This window comes from Diadema antillarum, unplaced genomic scaffold (assembly GCF_040938485.1).
Source record: "Diadema antillarum isolate AM-2024a unplaced genomic scaffold, OU_Dant_1.0 scf00000136, whole genome shotgun sequence".
NCBI lineage: Eukaryota > Metazoa > Echinodermata > Echinoidea > Diadematoida > Diadematidae > Diadema > Diadema antillarum.
Window position 1 is genome coordinate 862,555 of NW_027271025.1, and position 19,966 is coordinate 882,520.

General features: G+C 38.7%; 1 protein-coding gene across 1 annotated transcript; it reads left to right on the forward strand.

The window, feature by feature from the left end:
• The first annotated feature begins 703 nt into the window (after positions 1-703).
• On the forward strand, positions 704-18,264 carry LOC139721024 (PR domain zinc finger protein 10-like). Its single transcript, XM_071632354.1, has 8 exons — positions 704-841; positions 4,484-4,625; positions 6,293-6,484; positions 6,883-7,074; positions 7,773-7,919; positions 12,500-12,603; positions 13,189-13,441; positions 14,762-18,264. Exons 1-8 carry the CDS (start codon positions 704-706, stop codon positions 17,827-17,829), a joined length of 4,236 nt encoding a protein of 1,411 aa, XP_071488455.1. The 3' UTR covers positions 17,830-18,264.
• The last annotated feature ends 1,702 nt before the right edge of the window (positions 18,265-19,966 follow it).

The window sequence follows — 19,966 nt, forward strand, 5'->3', positions numbered from 1 at the left end:
ATCATCACTCACTGTTATAAATATACATTGCCGAAGTAGTTCATGAGGGAACGACATGTCAATTTCAGAATGCATTTGGATGCCATGAATGTAGTAGTACCAATATTTAACATTCAGTTTAATGGTTGTAATCCTCGTGTGAGAATTTGTCCAAATTGATGAATTTTGAGCGTAATATACAAGAGCAATAATCTTTTAGTCTAATAAATCTGCTAACTTTGGTGTTGATCGTCACTGCATTGTAAACCCTCATTCAGATAGAATTTCACATGATACGAAAAACCTGCATTGAAATAACATGGGGGATAGTAGTCACATTATAGTAGGGTTATATTTAGTAGTGATTGTTGCCTACAAGTTGTAACTGTGCAGCAACACTGCGCCATGCCTACTGACACCTTTTCAACATTTTGTGTCAATCTTTTGTGTTGATTAGATAGTTTAGGGTCTATAGAAAGAAAAGACAAAACACTGCATTTACTTTTCCTGTGTTAGTTTTAAAATGAGGCCCATTGCCTTCTCTTTAATCCCATCACATTTTTTTTTTCTCTGTCACTTTGTCGTGTCATAGTTGTTCATATCATTGTCACATTACATGCATGTTGTTATACAATGTTGGTATATTCATTGAGTCAAAATAAACGAAATAATCAAATAATGTGTCCTAGGTAAATCCAAAGCATTCTGCAGTGGTCTTCAGAAGATGGAGGCTGATGGGAGAGAGCTTGTATGGCCACCACATGCCGGAGAAAACCAACGGCAAGACCAGAACCATGTCCAACAGCCAGTCCTTAGCCCCATGCAGCATGATGGTGTATCCAGCTCCAACAATGTCCTTGGGGTAAGGGCAATGCTTACTTTTAACCTTTTGAAGAAACCAGGGCCTATAATACAAGTTATCTACAGTATCTTAATCTTGATGTATACATTCAACTTAACACACACACATACACACAATCCCCTTTTGCTGTTTCCTTTTTTGTTGTTGATAGATTAGATTATCTTTTATTATTATGCAGTGTTTATGATAGTTACTTTCAGTCAGAATTACTTTGAGATTGATGTTGAATTCCTAACATTTTACCAGTTGATCAATACATGTTCATTTCAGAAGTTTAAAAACCAAGACTAAAACCGAAATTGTCCGTAAATATCATTGTCTTCAAACTAGCTTTCATTTGGAAGTTTCCCTTCAAAGAGGAGATGATAAAAGAAGAATATCCTTTTCTGTGTGAATACTGCACATGTGTATGTCATGTCAGTGCATGATGTATTGTAGGGGCAGTCAGAAATATGTCTGTCTTGCAATCAAGTGGCTTGGGTTTGAGTTCTAGTGAGTCTAGCTGAGCAATTTCATGTGTTATGATGCTGTCCATTAAAGTAAGACACAAAAGACCCCTTTTCCTGAAAAAGAAAAGAATTCAAGAAAAAAAAAAAAAAAAAACGAGAAAGTCAAAGTGAGAAAGAGTCACAACCTGCTCATAAAAGATTGCATTTTAATTTACCTGAAGAGTAGAATGCAAACCCGATTGATGGTTAATTGCCACTTGGTCTAATGTTAGGTGGTCTACTTCCCAGTTTGTCTAACACCACTATGGCTAAACTTATATGGTCCACTATCTATTTTGTCTAAATCCCGTTTGGTGTCGTCTTCACTTGGTCTAATGCCCGCACTTGCCAATTGTCCTTTCATTTAATGGCCAGATGGTCTAATTGCCATTTTTCTCTTGTTGTTTTTCCCCATTTTGTCTAGATATCATTTGGTCTATAATTACCAGTTCATTCAAATTTCATTTAGTTTATTTTTCATGTGGTGTATAGACAATTTTTTTAATTACTGTTTGGTCTACTACCCATTTGGTCTGTATTTCACTTGGCCTAATATTCAATTGAGTGCATTTCCGTCCTGTGTAATTGCGATAGGTCTAATTTCCATCTGGTCCACAAGCCAATCCGTCTAATATGCCATTTCGTCAAAATACTATTTTGGCTAATTACCATTTAGTCTAATTCTTATTTGGTCTAATTACTAATAGGGCTACTTTTGTTTCATCTATAGTTTCATTTCAATTAAGTTTTATTTCATTTCATTGTCAATGCAATATAAAAAAATCTAACAAAGTGTCAGCATAATTCCATAAATTATTTTTATGTATCACACATTATTTTAGGCCTACTATCATAGGAGAAACATACTACAGATGTAAGTAAAGGGAGCTCGAGAAAAAAGGACATGAAGCAATGGATGTCAAATTGAAGATACACGAAAAGCAGAGGGAATACTTTAAATACAGTTTTGGAAAATCAGTTGGAAATGCAGGGGACCATCTTCATATGCATGGCTCCAGATGGCCGCAGGTTCCAAGCAGTGCTATTGTGATAGGTAGATTTCAAACGAGTGAGGATGGCTCATTCTTTTGCAATAATATGTGTCTTCTTGTCATGATAACAGTGTAGATGCATGCAGATTGTAATTCACAGGGAGGACATGGATCGAAATCCACATGTTGATTTGAAGGCTAGCTAACAGGGGGTAGCGTGGTATATGATAAGGTACCGTACATAGGCTGTTGTAATGATTGTGTGAAAACCAAATAATCATGACCATATATGTATATCAGTTAAACTCAGTGGCCTTAGTACACCCTCTAATGAACAAGTCTTAGCGATACCCCTGCTAGATACTCTCACCAGCATAACTAGCTGTATTAAAGGGGGTGGGAGGGAAGGCACCCAAAATGAATTGAGAAAATTAACCAATAATTAAGGTTTCATTTATTTTACAGGGCTGTAACTGATATGATGAGGGCAGTAATGATAATGTCAACAGTAACAATCATTCTGATTGATTCTTTTGCCATCAAATTTAACACAATCATTAGTTATCTTGCAACATGAAATTTAAATTACCGGTATTTAAACTATGTGCGCGAGCAAGGGTATTGAGCGATGCACCATCCCCAGAATACAAAGGTTTTCTGATATAAGCCCACAAAGCTTGTAGCCCTATTTACTATTTACTATTGCAGTATTTGTAACTGTTGCCAACCACTAATGTTATAAATACTTACATGAAACATATACCAGGGTAAGCATATGTGACCCGCTACAACAAAAGGATCCGAAAGTCGGGGGAGGACAATTTTCTGAAACTGGCATGATATTATTCCCTTACACTTCTTCTTTAATTTCATATATAGCACAACTCATAAAAGTACTCGGTCGCGGAGATATTGATGGTCTTATTGGCGCATGTCAAGTGGTTGAGGAAATCAGAGTATCAAGAAAAACGCCTTCAAAGTTTGCCTTCCGACGCTATCATGATCAAGGGGAGGCCAGACAGTTTTCACCGCTTGACAATAGAAGGCACGGTCCTAGCGATTCTGCGATGTTCATTCAAGCTTAGCGCCAGCGGTCTACGCACGACCAATCAGTAATCAGGATGCCACGCACTGACCAATAAGATCACTCCCTCTCTTGCTAGGGGAGGAGTCTAGCTGCAGCGCTAAATCCAAATCTTCGGACATGTTTCTGTTTCGTATAAATTCGGAAAATCATGGCTTAGAAAAACGCTGATCTCTTGCCTTTCCCTTGATCATTTAGCTTCAAAATTTCGGCAGATGATAGACAAAACATTAGACTACAAAATTGTGCAAAAAACAGAAATTCACTGGTTTTGACCAATTTTGATGATGTTACTTCAAACTCGACTTTCTCGGCTCAGCCTTCAGCGACTTCAGGATCCTTTTGTTGTAGCGGGTCACATATATTTTATGCCATGCGCCATTGTTTCAGAATCAATTACTTTCAGTGCTTTGTAATTGTTTTGTTTTTGTTTTTTGTGTTTTTTATGTGGTTGTGAAACACGTTCCTATGAAAATAACCCCCGTATGTATGATAATTTTCTTCAAAAACAACAATTCTGACAGTCTGAATAATTTCATTTTGTTTAACCTGTCAACACTGTACCAAGACCGGGACTTGGATTTAAATGGTAGACAACAAACAACTAAATTAGAGAGAGTTAAAATTAAGACAAAGTGTGCTGTAGACCAAATGGTAATTAGAGCATTTGTGCATTAGACTACAAAGGTGTACATGGCCACTAGACCAACTTATCAGTAGACTAATTGACAAGTAGCCCAACTGGTTATTAGCATAATGAAACTTTGCCAAAATGGTAATTAGACTAAGATTGTGATATTGCTTATGTGGATATTAGCCAAAGTGGGTGGAGCCCAAGTGCATATCAGTCTAATTTTTTTACTGTATATCTTGCAAGAAGGTAAACAAACTTGTACACACTTTCTGCACAGCTGCCTAAGCTTAAAACTCTTGTCAGGTACTTGGATTTGTTAGACTTGTAATTAGGGGCTCAGAACTAGAGAAATGAAGCCTTAAGCATCCCTTCATTTACTATTAATTAATGACACACCATTGATGCAAAGCACAGGGTTCTGAAAGTGTGCTCTCTCTTTCTCAGGCTTCAACAGATCATGGTTCAGACAGTGACAACTCCATGCATGGAGCAGACAATGAGGCAGAATCAACTGTCCAAGGGCTGAGCTGTGAAGTAACTAATGAAGCAGCTTCTAGTAGCAGATCTGGTCAAACCATCCACTCGGGTAAGTGCAACATTCTCTAGCATGTACCTTGTATATTATTCTTACTTTGCCATTTTTTTTTTTTTGGGGGGGGGGGGTGCTGAAATAGGCAACCTCAATGTTTGTCATGATAATTTTTTTTTTAAACACAAAGGGTGCATGCTAGTGCTCTAAGGCGAACCAAAGTTAACTGAACTAAAGCGTACCATACTGAACTGTGCCAAATCTGGAGCGTTCGAGCGCTCTGTTGAGAAAGGATACCTCATGAGTTATTTTTCACGCATGTAGCAAGAGGGTCATTCACCTGGCGCGCTTTAACTACTTACAGATGTCCCGAACAAAGAGAATGAGCTCTTTGCATTATTACGTATGTTCATGTTACGCACATTCTCACATGCGAACTTCTGGTATGCTGTTGGTACCCTTTTGGTACCCTTTTGGAACACATCGCGAAGTGATCCATTTTTGGCTCGGTACCGTATGGTACCGTAGGCCTACACTTTAGGAGCTTTTGAGCGCTCCTCTGGCGCAGGTACAGTATTGTATTGTACGGTTCATCCTAAGAGAGTGCTCGAACGCACCCAAAGAGATCTCACGCTTAAGTTTCATCATGACTTTTTCTTTCACATCTCACACACATCATAGGGCCCTATTTACAAAAAATCTAGGGGTATCTGGTTTCATAGATATTATAGCACAGTGTCTATCCGTGACCAATGGCACAAAAAAGTGTCAGTTTCAAGTGATATTTGTGTGTACATTGTATGGGTTTTAAGAGGAGTGTTGTCCAAATAATTTTTTTTTTTGGTCTGTTTTTCCTCACATGAAAACATCCCTTTTGACTATCACAGATTTAACAAAACAATGACAATGAAAAGATTTGTCAACCAAGAAATACTATTTTGTGGAAAGTATGTGAGATTTTTCATGCCCTTTGAGCACTCAGACTGAGTGGTAAAGCTGAATTATCGGCTCGGCTATGGCTCCATGTGGGTCTGTAGCTGCTATAGACAGGTTAAAATCTACCGTGGGAAACAAAATTTGTGGCCGCTGACCGCGTTAGACAGGTGGCCGCTATACACAGTCTTTAACAGGGCTTTTCTCTCGGGGGGAATTTTCAGTTGTTGCATATGGCAGGTGGTCGCTATAGACAGGTGGCCGCAAAGGCAGGTTTGACTGTATTAGCATATATCAGTACTTAACCAGTGATTGACAGATGATGTCACTGACAATCTTTGTTTGGAAGGCTTTTAGCTGTACCAAATAATTGGGGGGGGGGGGGGGGGAGAAAAAAATCATAAAATAGATGGTATATATTTATATGTTCTTCTGGCCATATTAGTTATAGTCAGGGCATTATGAATCAGTTGAAAGCAATATGCATTTGCTCTGCATAATTCCTTTATCAGGTAATTGCAAAATTTGGTAGCAAGTTGACACCATCTTTAAATCACTTATGTGCATTAATGAGAATGGTTGGAAATATTATATTTTTCATCATTTACCAAACCAACAGGCTGCTTTTCAGTTATACATACTTAACAAATGACAGTCACATGTTTGCTTTTATTTTTAAAGTAAAGTTACTTATCATCATAAACTATATTTTATGTACTCATTTGTTGTATCCCTGGCATGACTTCTTGTCACCAGACTCTATAACAAACATATTTTTCTCTGTTTCCTAGACAATGAGGCAGTCCCTGTGGCTGTCACCATTTTGCCAGACTCAAGCCTTTCAAACCCTGGAAGTCATATCATTGCCATAGCAACAGAGCCTTCAGAAGACCGATCTGAACTGGGAGACCAGCAGGAGCTGTTGGGGGTACCATCCAACCAGCTGACTGTTAGCCTTAATCCACCCACTCAGATTATTACAAGTGAGTATCTGTCTGGCACTATCAATTTTATGTCAAATCTCTCTATTCTATCACCATCACCATCACTTTCAACTTACTATCACTCATATATGTCATTATCTTATATAGAGGATTTTGTAGAAGAGATTGTGGTTGTGTGTGTGCATAATTAGGCTATAATGCCAAGAGAACAAGAATGTAATATTGATATAACACTGAGAATTGCCTGTCCAGTGTCAAGAACATCTTAATGCATTGCAGATGGCTATGTGACATGCATGATCTGTGTGGGTTTGTGTATGAAAATTTGGCTCCTTATATATCTGCTGTAAGTTATACATGTTCCTTGCCTATTCTGTGTTTGATATGAACAAAAGAAATGTTAGTTTACTTGTTTGCTCCTTGCTAAACATATACAGCTGATGTGAATCCATCTATGGTTACCATGCCACCTATGGAGACCATGAGACCAGAGGATGTAGCAGGGCCTTCAGGGCTTAACCACTCCAGAGAAGTGTCAAGGAATGTCCGCCCAGAGCGACGTGCCTCTAGAGGTCTGCACCAGCTTCTGGCAGACTCACAGGATGAAGAGGAGGAGGATGCCATCATAGGTGAGACTCGATCACTCTTAACCAAACAGAGATCCATGCCATGCATTTGTTAGCATTACTCCTTTTATTTTCATGCCAGGTGAAATCATCACATTTAGAAACGTGAGATTGTTGCTCTAAGGCCGTTTTAAAAATAGTTTCAGTTTATACCATCCTGTACAAGTTTAAATATATTTGTATAAATATACATATATACCTATATCTCACTATTGATGACAATACATGGAATTAACATAGCATGTTTTCTTAACCTGATCTTATGACTCCAGAGTATATTTTACCATTACTGATAGCTCATTCAGTCATGAAATACTATGCACTGCATTGCACAGTATAACTTGAGGATGTGAGATGTGGTATGTTTGTTTCTATCCTTGAGAGAAGGTGAATGTGATGTTTTGTAAATCAATCAAGGAGACCTATGAATGACAATGTGTCCAAATTGATCCTATGAGCAAAAAATGAAACCCCATGTCCGAAAAACAAAGATTAAAGTAAAAGCAATGACAAATAAAATGACAAGCAAGCCAAGAAAGCAACCATATAACATTCAACAAGTTTCAGGTACTGAAAATTTATAGTAACACTAGACCAAGCAATAGAAAAATCTGCTCTCTGTGTATGCACAGGTATCATTCTTTTGGGATATTCGAAAGCAGTCCACTGCTAACATTTTCTCTCAAAACATGACATGCCAGCCACTGATGACAGAGACCCAGTGGATGAGGAGGAGTTCCTGCGCCAGGGAGCCATCCAGCGTATTGCAGACAAACCCATCATCTCCAGGGCCAGGGCCAGTCTACCTCTTGTTCTCCAGATATTCAAAGTGGAAAATGATCAGATAGGTATGTAGGCAGCCCAACTAGTCTGTGCGGGATTAATCAACTATCCTTGGGTTTTAGAATTTATCACTGTAATTGAAAACCTGATGCAGTTAAGTCACCAATGGTGATAGCATTTGATTGCAAAACATCATTGACATATATCTTAGAGATTGATATGTTCCATTAACGTATAATTATGATACTTAGCTTGTTAGAACATTAAAAACACAGACCTTGTAAATATTGAGCGTGAATAGATCCTTTTGTCTTAAAGGGATGGTACAGTATTGGTGGAGAGGAGAATTGGGCTGTAAACCTTTTGCGAGATACCAAGAAAACAGTTATGAAATAGTACAGAGCATGCCATTTTAAGAGGAATTCAAAGTTCGTTTGATGAAAATCAGGTTTGGAATGACTGAAACATCCAAAAACAAAGTAAAACAAAGCAGTCGTAATAAAATGTGGGTCCTACACTTTATTAGAATTGCTCTTTTTTGGATATCTCAGCCATTTCAAAACCAATTTTCATCAAATAAACATTGAATTCCTCATGGAATTACATGCTCTTTCATATTTCATAAGGGGTTTCTCATTATCTCACCAAAAAATGTAAAAAACCTGAAATTAGGTCTCAACCAAAACTATACGATCCCTATTAGATAAGGAAGAAGTTACATCCATGTTCTAATTTTTAACCACTTGTATTGTGTGTAAATTTCTATGTGGCTTCCTTGTCAACGAAACTTGGCATTAGAAAGGATTTCGCTAATGCCAAGCCCCTTCAGGATTGTTTTCATCACCAAAATTGTTGTTGCTTCCTTCATCCAATTATTCATATTTTTACTCATTATCACTATTATTAGAGATAATATTACCTCCCCCAAGGAGGCTATGTATTTGTAAGCATTTGTTTGTTTGTTCTCTGTCTGTCTGTTTGCAAAATAACTCAGAAAGTTATGAACGGATTTGCACAAAATTTTCAAGAAAAGTTGATAATGACACAGGAACAGATGATAAAATTTTGGTATTGATCTGAATCACCATCTGGTTCAAGGAATTTTTTTTTTTGAATTTTTAAAAGGATTCTAAGGGCCAAAGCCGATTGAATTCAAGCTGCGCATATTTGAGGTGCACATGTACTGAGCACATGCTTGAGGTGCAGCAAGAAGCTAAGGCAGAAGTAGAGACACTGTACTAGAAAGGATTCTTTGTCATTGGGAAAAAGGACCATTTTTATCATATATTTGTATATGGGTGGAAATGAGCGGCTTGTCAGAGGTCTGTGTTTTTCTAGTTATTATCTGTAATATAAGTAATCCCTCTAATCTCTCCCCGTCTTAGTGACCATTAGTTATCCTTTATCTCCCACAAAACATTCAATGTGCACCGAATTTTGCAAATTTCAAATCCATTCTGGCATAAAACCCACCTTTTCCATCTTCCTTGATTGAGTCTTCGAGCATTTAGCTAGAAATTTGGCACACATGACCACTGTGGTACGTAGATGTGTAAACATAATCTTTCGTCAGTGGTGATCATTGTGTTGCCATGGTAATGGCATATTTTGAATGAAAATCATACAAAAATATTGTGGATTCAGTTAACTCCCTCACTCTTTGAGCATTTGGCTTGAAATTTGGCACATGCAACCACTATAGCATATAGATGTGCAAACTTAATCTTTCATCAGTGGAGAACAATGCGTTGCCATGGTAACAGCATATTTTCACTAAAATGCATACAAAAATATTCTGGATTCAGGTAACTACCTCAGTCTTTGAGCATTTAGCTTGAAATTTGGCACATGTGACCACTATAGTACGTAAATGAGCATACATAGTCTTTCGTCATTGTTGATCAATGTGTTGCCATGGTAACAGCATATTTTGAATGAAAATCATGCAAAAATATTTTGGATTCAGTTAACTCCCTCAGTCTTTGAGCATTTGGCTTGAAATTTGGCACATATGTGACCACTATAGCATATAGATGTTCAAACTTAATCTGTCATTGTTGTTAAACAATGCGTTGCCATGGTAAAAACATTTTTTCACAAAAAAGTATGTGGATTCAGCCGACTCCCTCAGTCTTTGAGCATTTAGCTTGAAATTTGGCACACCTGACCACTATGGTACAAGTATGTAGATGTGCAAATTTAAAGGGAGTGTACAGTACTGGTCGAGGTGGGGATTCATGTTTTGAACATTCTCAAGTGAGATAACGAGAAACCTCTTATGAAATATGAAAGAGCATGTAATTTTAAAGGACAAGTTCACCTTCATAAACATAAGGATTGAGAGAATGTAGCAGTATTAGTAGAACACATCATTGAAAGTTTGAGGAAAATCAGACAATCCGTTCAAAAGTTATGAATTTTTGAAGTTTTTGTGCAGTACCCGCTGGATGAGAAGACTACTGCAGTGTATGAGTAACTTAGATGTCACATGTGTACAACAATATAAGGAAAATATAAAGAGAATTTCACAAAATTCCATCTTTTGAAAAAAGTACACATTCCCCTGACTCGTTACCGATAAATGTTATGGGTAATATTATTCCCCCTGCCTTTAGAAAGAGGCAAGTCAATTGCTCTTTTATTATGCGAAAAAAGTGAAAATATGTTGAATTTTCTTTTATATTTTCTTTATACTGTTGTACGCATATGACTCACAAGCTATAGTAGTCTCCTCATCCAGCGGTTCCAACACAAAAAAATTAAAAAAATTCATAACTTTTACATCGATTGTCCAATTTTCCTCAAACTTTCACTGATGTGTTCTACTAATATTGTTGCATTTTCTCAATCCTTATGTTTATGAAGGTGAACTTGTCCTTTAAGAAGGATCCAACATTTATTTGATGAAAATCGGTTTTCAAATGGCTGAGATATCCAAAAAAAGTGATAGTAATAAAAGGCGACAGGCCACAACTTTATTAGGATCTCTTTGTTCCACCATGTTTTTGGATATCTCATTTATTTGTTTAAATTGTTTTAATTTATTTATTATTCATTGATTTTCATCAAATAAACATTTGATACCCCTTAGAATTGCATGCTCTTTGACATCTCATAGAGTGGTTACTGGATATCTTGCAAAGTGTTAAAAGCTAAATTCTCACCTCGACCAGAACTGTACACACCCTTTAACCTTTCGTCATTGTTGATCATTGTGTTGCCATGGTAACAGCATAGTTTGAATGAAAATCATATAAAAATATTGTGGATTCAGGTAACTCCCCCAGTCTTTGAGCATTTGGCTTGAAATTTGGCACATGCAACCATTATAGTACAGAGATATGCAAACTTCATATTTCATCATTGTTGAACAATGTGTTGCCATGGTAACAGTGCATTTTAAATGAAAATCATACAAACATTTTGATTAGATCCTAACTCTGTTAAGAGCATTTTGGCTTCAAATTTGGCACATGTTACCAGTACATTACCTAGATGTGCGAAAAATCTTTTGTCAGTGTGTAAAATGTGTTGCCATGGTAACAGTATATTTTGAATTAAAATGATACGCTGATATTGTGAATTCAACTAAGCCCCTCATCCTTTTAGCATTTGGCTTGAAATTTGGCACACGTGACAGCTATGATATATAGTTGTGCGACCTTCATTATTTTCTTAATGTCCAACATTGTGTTGCCATGGTTACACAATTTTTAATAAAAACCATAGAAATTGTCAGTTTATTTATCTTGCTCACTCAATTTTTGAGCACTTGACTTGAGATGTGGGACATTTGACTAACAGTGAGCAATACATTTGTTCACTGTTGAACAGTGCATTGCCATGGTAATTTTTTTTCATTAAAAAGTAAAAAAAAAAAACAATCCTAGTTGAGCTAATTCCCTCAGTTGTGGGTGGGGGTATATTAATCACAGTGAGTGATCGTTCTAGTTGTATCAATTTTGTTGATTGTTATACTTGTTAGTTGTTTGTTTGTTTGTATTTTGTACAGTGCACTCCCGTTACAACAAACACGGTTATAACAAAATTTCGTTATAACGAAGTACATCTTCTGGTCCCAAAATTATCAACATTAAACTCTATGGTACAAAATTCGCTTATGACGAACACGGTTATAGCGAAATTTCCATTATAACGAAGTCTTTTCTGAGTACCACAGACAAAGAAAAACAAAAGAAATGTGCTCCGTTATAACGAAATGCGAATTGCTTTCGAGAATACGTAGCGGAACAAGCATTTATAGCGTCTCTGCATGGATGAACGCTTCACACCATTGTGTGTTTGCTCCTTTTGTCACGCACAGTTTCTGAGGGGAACTTGCTTTTATTATTGTAATACAGTTATCCCATCACATTTCACATAGCTTTCAAATGTATGATGAGTATTCAGCAAACAGGATCATACATGTACGTGGTTTCCTTGTTTTCTTTATATATTGTATTTGTTCGGTTGTAACGAAATTTCGTTATAACGAAAGAAAACTGCCGGTCCCGAGCATTTCGTTATAACGGGAGTGCACTGTATTAGAATTGTACAGCGCATAGAGAAGCATGTGCTTATTATGCACTTTATAAATGTACATATTATTATTGTTATTATCAAACTTTTTGTATACTTTCTGTAGGTGTGTTTGCAAAACGAACAATTGCAAAGAGAACTCAGTTTGGACCACTTGAGGGAAGGACTGTGTCAAGGCAAAACTTACCATCTGGACATCTGAAGTGGCAGGTAAGATAAGACCAACTTTGTTATGTACTACACAAATAGTAATGTTTGTTAGCTCATGAGTGATGTATGAGGGCCAGACAGGTTTTTGAATTCCATGATATTTGACCAGAAAACAACTTTCACATTCTCTTGTATAATTCATTGATGATAAAGTCCTATATAAGATTTTATTTGACCTACCAAATGAGTTTCATCTGGCCTGGTTGCACAACTGTACTTGACATGAGTTACGATAAAGGTCACAAATATGTGACTATAAATACATGTAGATATATGAAAATATATACATATGTATGTGAGTGTTTGGGTCAAATATGTGTGAAATATTATTTTCTGATGTATACACATATTCTCTGAGGTTGTTCAAAGTTAATTTCTGGCAAGCTCAAAGACACAGCATCAGATATGATAGATAGGTTCATTGCCTGTGATATTCAAATTTCAAGGAATGATAGATTTGGGAACATTCTCTTTATATCTGTTATTGCATCTTGTTGACCACAGGAAAACAAAGAAAATTGTATTTTAAAGAGAGACAAACTATGTGAATTCTTACTTCCTGTGAACAAATATGATTTTCTTCAGATTAAACAAGGCTCAGACCTCGTGTACATTGACTGCTCTGATGAGTACGAATCAAATTGGATGAGTTTCATACGGCCTGCAACATGCTACACTGAGCAGAACCTGATAGCATTTCAGATGAACAACAATGAGATCTACTTTGCTACCATCAAGAACATTCCTCCACGCACTGAGCTGCGAGTGTGGTATGCTAAAGCCTATGCAGAGACCATTGGAGAACACATCCTGGAAATCACACCTGAAGAGGCAGCAGGTAAGGTTCAATGTCCTGTTCACTTGCGTGTTACATAAAGACTTACCTATTGTGTAAAAAGGGGTTTGACCAGGAGCTTGATTTGTCAAAATTACAAAAGTTAGTACCCATTAGCAAAGAAAATCAAAAATATAAGATAACTTTGCAGTTGAGTTGTACAATCCATATTAGAAAGCCCATATGAATGGGTGATCACATTGGGGGCCAATTTTCATATTTTCATCTTCCTTCTTGAAAATGCATAGTCACATTTTCACTTACCCTGGCAGACATTATAGCTACGATGATAGAATTGTGCAAATGGGCACCATGCCCTACATTGCGGGTCCTAAGGGAGCTTAGAACCTGCAAATCAGAGAATCTTTAAAATTCTTCTATATACATTGTAAACAGAAATGATTGAGCTAAAATGTATAAGTTTGTGTACTTGTGAGTGCAGTAATAAGTTTATTCATCTCAGATCCAGTGGTTGCCCTTAGGGCTCCAGGGAGGGGGGGGGGGGGAAGCAAAGGGATTGTCAGTTTCACATTTTCAGCTTTTTTTTTTGAAATAAATGATCAAGTTTGTTACCAAATTTATCACTCGGGTAATAGAATATCTATTTGTACAAATGGGGGCCTTTTGCTTTGAGTAAATACAATAGTGAATGGTAGTTTCAAGTAAATCCAGGGTTTGCCCTGTGAGGCCAGTATCAATTTTTGAAGTGATTTTCACAATTTGATCCTCTTTTGAAAATGCACTGTTAAATTGTCTACAAACTTGGCAGGTATTTTCACTAGTGTGATAGAAAATACAGCTGGACACCATGCCCTCCCCCCCCCCCCCCCAACTCAAGATCCCAAAGCCCCAAGTTTGCTGTGTTCTTCTTCTTAGGTATTAGATTGCAAGATTTGGTGTAAGGTGAACTTGCAGTACTCAATTGAGCAATAGATATACCTGTGTAAATTACAAAGTGTATACACAAGGTCCATTCTAAAGGAGTTGGGGCTCACTAGTGAGATATTTGCAAGGCAACAAACTGGTGTGCAAAGATGGATGTTGTCATTGAACAAGACTCTTGTAAATATGACATTTTCTTGAATTAGAAAGAACTGATGCAAGGCAGTGGCTTTTCCGTTACTTTGCGTAGTTGGTAACTTGAGGCTTTGAATGGTTCTCCCATTTCCAGGCAAAGTAATTAAGATGGATCACCTATCTACTGTACATGTAATTCATTTGAGTACACATTCTATTTTCTTGCTGTGGCACATTATAACTTGTGTTATCCTTTGCAATTGTTGTAATTGATTAGCTGGATCTTGTTCTCATATTGTTTTCTAGAAATGCAAGAGAAAGAGAATACGTGGCCCTGCTTTGAGTGCACTCGAAAGTTTAGGACATCTGAACTGTTGCAGAAGCACCTTTCATCTCATGATGGTCCCACTGTCAAAAGCCGCACAAGAAATAAACGGGGTAGACCACGTAAATACCCTGAAGGTTACCGTCAGCGACAACGCAAACTGGCACAGGCCAAGTTAGAACACATGCGATCAGGCCAAAAGGAGGAATACAACTGTGATTACTGCAATAAGCGTTTCCCTCGCTTCTACAGCTTGCAGCGCCACTTGGTGATGCACTCTGGAGAAAAGAATTTTACCTGTGATGTATGCAATAAGTCTTTTGCGCACATATACAATCGTACAAGGCACATGAGACGGCACAAAGAGAGGGGTGAGTTTTCTGGTCCACTGCCACCTCTCAGGCGGCGCAGAACTGGCCAGGCACAGCCCGCAGATGGTACTTCCACATATGCTTGTGACCACTGTGACCTGGAGTTTGAAAGTGAGCGTATGTTAAAACTCCATGTCAGTCTCCACTATGATGAGAATCCTGAGGAAATGGGAGATGATGAAGGTGAGATGGAGGATGGAGAGGTCGGGGAGGATGAGGAGGAAGATGAAGAAGAGGATGAAGAGCAGATGGACAAGCAAGATAATGCTAAAGTAGACATGGAGGTAGAATCAGGCACTACAAGTCAAGGAGTTGAGCCAGAAGGCGGGGTTGAACCAAGTCTGGTCACCCCACTTACAGAAGCTGCTCCTGGGTCAGGCAGTGCTCAAGTGAGTGGGCAAGGTAATGCTGCCATGGAAGGGACTGATCAGGCAACAGCTGGTGGTGATGAGGAAAGTGGGGATAGAGGTGAAGATGATGTGAAAGGTGTCTTTACATGCCCTACGTGCACAGAGGTGTTTCCATCAAAGAAGGAGCTTGCTCTCCATGCCACTGACCATGGCAGAAGGCAAGGATCAAATGCAGATTTTGTGCTTCGCTCTCGTACCAGACCTTCATATCGGTGCAGGGAATGCTTCAAAGTATTTCGAATTAAGGTGCGATATGAACGACACATGGAACTTCACAGGCGTGAAAACAAGAAAACGATACAGTGTGAGTTTTGCAACAAATGCTTCCTGAATAACTCAGCTTTGTCAGTTCACATGAAGACACACAGTGGACAGAAGTATTACACATGTCCATTCTGTGAAGAAGACTTTGATCGTAATGAGCACCTCAAGCAGCATGTGCAGACTCATGCCTTCAATGGTTACTTCTCATGTCCTCATTGTATGAAGGCTTTCACTGAGTACACCCATGTACGCAAACATATTCGCAGTTTCCATTCCACCAAAGAATTTCCTTGTCCACATTGTGACAAGGTATTCCCACGGCCTGACAAGCTGAAACTGCACATGTTGCGTCATTCAGACAAGAAGGATTTCCTTTGTGCTAACTGTGGTAAACAGTTCAAGAGAAAAGATAAATTGAAGGAACACATGGCCAGGATGCACAACCCAGAGAGAGAAGCAAAGAACAAGCTCTTAGCTGGGAAACCAAAAAAGGCTCCATTCAAACCCAAGATTTCCCCATCAGATGTTAATGCTTTTACATTCAAGTGTCGGATTTGTTCTCTGGGATTTAAGCGTCGTGGGATGCTGGTAAATCATCTTGCAAAACGTCACCCAGAAATAGCCCCAGACACTGTTCCTGAACTCAATCTTCCAATTGTCAAACCCAATAGGAACTACTTTTGTGCCTATTGTGAAAAAGTGTACAAAAGTAGCAGCAAAAGGAAAATTCATATCTTGAAGAATCACCCAGGGGGCGCTGTTCCTCCTAGTTTGCGAAAGACTAAGGGGGATCCTAACAGTCCTTTTGGTAATCCACACACTGCACCTGCTGGTACAACAACAACACACTATTTTGCATGTGCACATTGCCCAAGGCAGTACAGCACCAAGGCCAAAATGATGGATCATGTGCGCAAAAAGCACATGGAGCCAGTACAACAGGCAGCCATGATGACCAATTCCCAGCAGTTGACTGTTGTCCAAGAGCCACAACAAATACAGGCAGAAGGACATCTTCCTGGTTCAATTACTGTGGTGGCCCAGGTACCTGAAAACATCCAGCAAGCAGTCCAGGATGCTATGGCTCAGAACCCAACTCAGATTCAGGCCAGTGATCTGCAGAACATCCAGATAGCTACTGTTAATCCTGATGGAACCACCACCTTGCAACCCATCATCCAGCACCTCACAGGACTCTCAGGTCAGCCCAGCTTGCAAGTTGTCGTTGCCCAACCTGGCCAGCAAGATGTTACTAACGTTAACCCTGAGCGCAATGACAATCAACCAACCATAAGGTACATTGAAACTAGCCAGGTGCCAGTTGTTCAAACTGAAGCTGTCCAAGCAGCAGACCTTTTGACCCAAGCTATGTCTGAACTCTCCCAAACAATCAATGAGTTTCGCCAAACTCCAAACACTGACTATCAGAACTTGGCTCAGAGGATCATTCACACAGCACAGTCCCATCCTGGGCTTCTAGGCCAACAGACCTTTCAAATTACTGGCCAGCCCCAAACCATTTCTGTCCCAGTGTCTCAGATCCAGAATTCCCAGGTGGTGGTGTCCCAGGCTCAAATTCCACAGCTGACAGTGACACAGGCAGCCCTTGCTGTCAGCCAGGCAGCCCTAGGAATCAGCCAGCCAGTGGGACAGGTTGCCACAACTGTCTCTTCAAGTCAACCAAGCACCTCAGATGGAACGCAGGTGGAAGCAGGACCACCAACCATTGATGTCAGTCACCTGCGGCAGTCCCCTACCCAATTCCAGCAGGCCACTCAGCTTCTCCAGTTGCAATCAACAGCTCAGAATGTTGTCCCTATCTCCTCTGCAATTATCCAAGCTCAACCACAGGTACAAGGCCAGGCAGCAGGCCAGTCCCAGCAAACAGTCCAAGTCCAACCCAGTCACGTGGAGATCCAGGTCCAGAATCAGCAAGGACAGACCCAGACCCAACAGTTATTCTTCGCCAGAAATTTTAACAATTACAATCAGACATTTCGGTAGTCAAGTTTGAACTGTTTTGACCTCTACCTGATATGTACTAGTATAAGCAGGAGTGCCATGTAGATTGGAAAATTGGAAGACAAAGAGTGACAAACAATCCTGGAATCATGTGATAGGGGACCAGAGTGATACAGTTGACTCCCATTATAACGAGGTCCTCGGGACCAGCAGTTTTCTTTTGTTATATTGAAATTTCATTATAACCAATCAAATAAACAATAAAAAACATAGAGCCGATAGTGTTGCAGCCTGACTTTTTATTTTGTTGTAACCAGAATTTTGTTATAACCGTGTTTGTTATAACGGGAGTGCACTGTGTTCACTTTCTATCAAGCGTGTATTGCCAGTACGTAAAGGAGGTTATCCTTCACACACAAATAGCACATAAATTAAGGAATAAATAATATTTTGATTTTTCACATATTATTTCACCACATACAGTACTAAATTTTGGTTGCAACTACACATGCAAATTGCAATAGAATCTGGTGTGGCCACCTCACAACACTCCTATTGGTTTGTACACAGGCATTAAAAAAAATAATAAAAATCATGTCTTTGATTTATAGTTAGCAAGAAATGCCCAATCGGGACCACTGAATTCATCTCTTCACCTAAGAGCAGTACCTCGACAGGGTTGCATTCTGCAAGTTGCAATAGAAACTGTTGTGACCACCTCACAACACTCCATTCGTTTTTGTAAAAAATTTAAAAAAATCATGTTTTTAGTCATAGCTAGCGACAAAGACTCAATCGGGACCACTGAATTTTCCTTGTTAAGAGAGGTACCTCAGAAGCAAGCTCATTGCAAGAGGTTTGGGTAGACAACATAGTGACATTTTCTCACTTCTTCATTGTCAGCCTCACTATTAGAAACTCTTAAACCATCAGAAGGATATACAATGTACATGTTTATTTCATTGGTAAGAAACAGCTTAGATTTGTGTGTGACAGCAGGTCTACTGAATAATTTAGCAGGTGTGTCCTGTTCCTGGTTGTATGGTCAGTCCACTTATAGCCTGGTCTAGTGATGTACATTATGTACTCTGTCTATATAGACAAATACAGAGAAAAGGAGAAAGTTATTTTATTTTAATACACCGTACTACAACATGTAGTCATTTTCATGGTACACTGTAACTGGAACAGTCAAAGGAAGATAAAATATGAAAGGATTTCATGCTGTCATTTGATTTTATTTACAGTCAATTGTGCTTTAGCGGCCACCTGCCGTATGCGCCCACTGAAAAATTCCCTAGAGAGAAAAACCCTGTTAAAGACCCTGTGTATAGTGGCCACCTGTCTAACACAGCCAGCGGCCATGAATTTTGTTTCCTGCTGTAGATTTTAAGCTGTCTATAGTGGCCACAGACTCACATGGAGCCGTAGCCGAGCCGATAATGCAGCATGTTTTTCTGCTTTGTAGCTGTGCCTGGCATTCATGGGTAACATTAAGTGATCGCCACCGCTGCATTTATCACTCATTCAGTCATAATAATGCACTATTGTAAAGCTTTCTTCATGACTGTACACATCCTACTGTGCAACAACTTGATAAATGCCAGCAATGTCCAATGCACAAAACATGTGCTTATGTATGCGTGTACACACACAGTTGTACATGTACATGTAAGTACTTATAGATGTATACAACGATGATGTACATGTGGGCAATGCACACAAAAGTCGGATAACCTGTCTATAGTGGCCACCTGTCTATAACGGCCACTCTTTTTATCTCCCTTAGGTGGCCACTATAGACAGGTTTGACTACATGTATATGATTTGTACAACAATATTTGATACATTGTAAGGGCATCATTAGGAAGGATATTCCTTTTGTGTGGGAAAATGGTGATGATATTCATTAATTTAGATTAAACATACATGTTCATACAGTCAACCTCGCCTAAGATGAATCCAAAGGGACCGGAGAAAATCCTTCAACTTATATGAATTTTGACTTACAAATACACCATGGAATTAACATACAATGTATGTTTACATCCATTTGGAGTGGATTTTTTTCTATGACTTAGCATGTACAAGTGTTCAGATTATATACATATACAATGTACCACTCTCAATCATTTATTAGTGATGGAAAGTGTTACATGTTTTACTTCAAACCAGATGG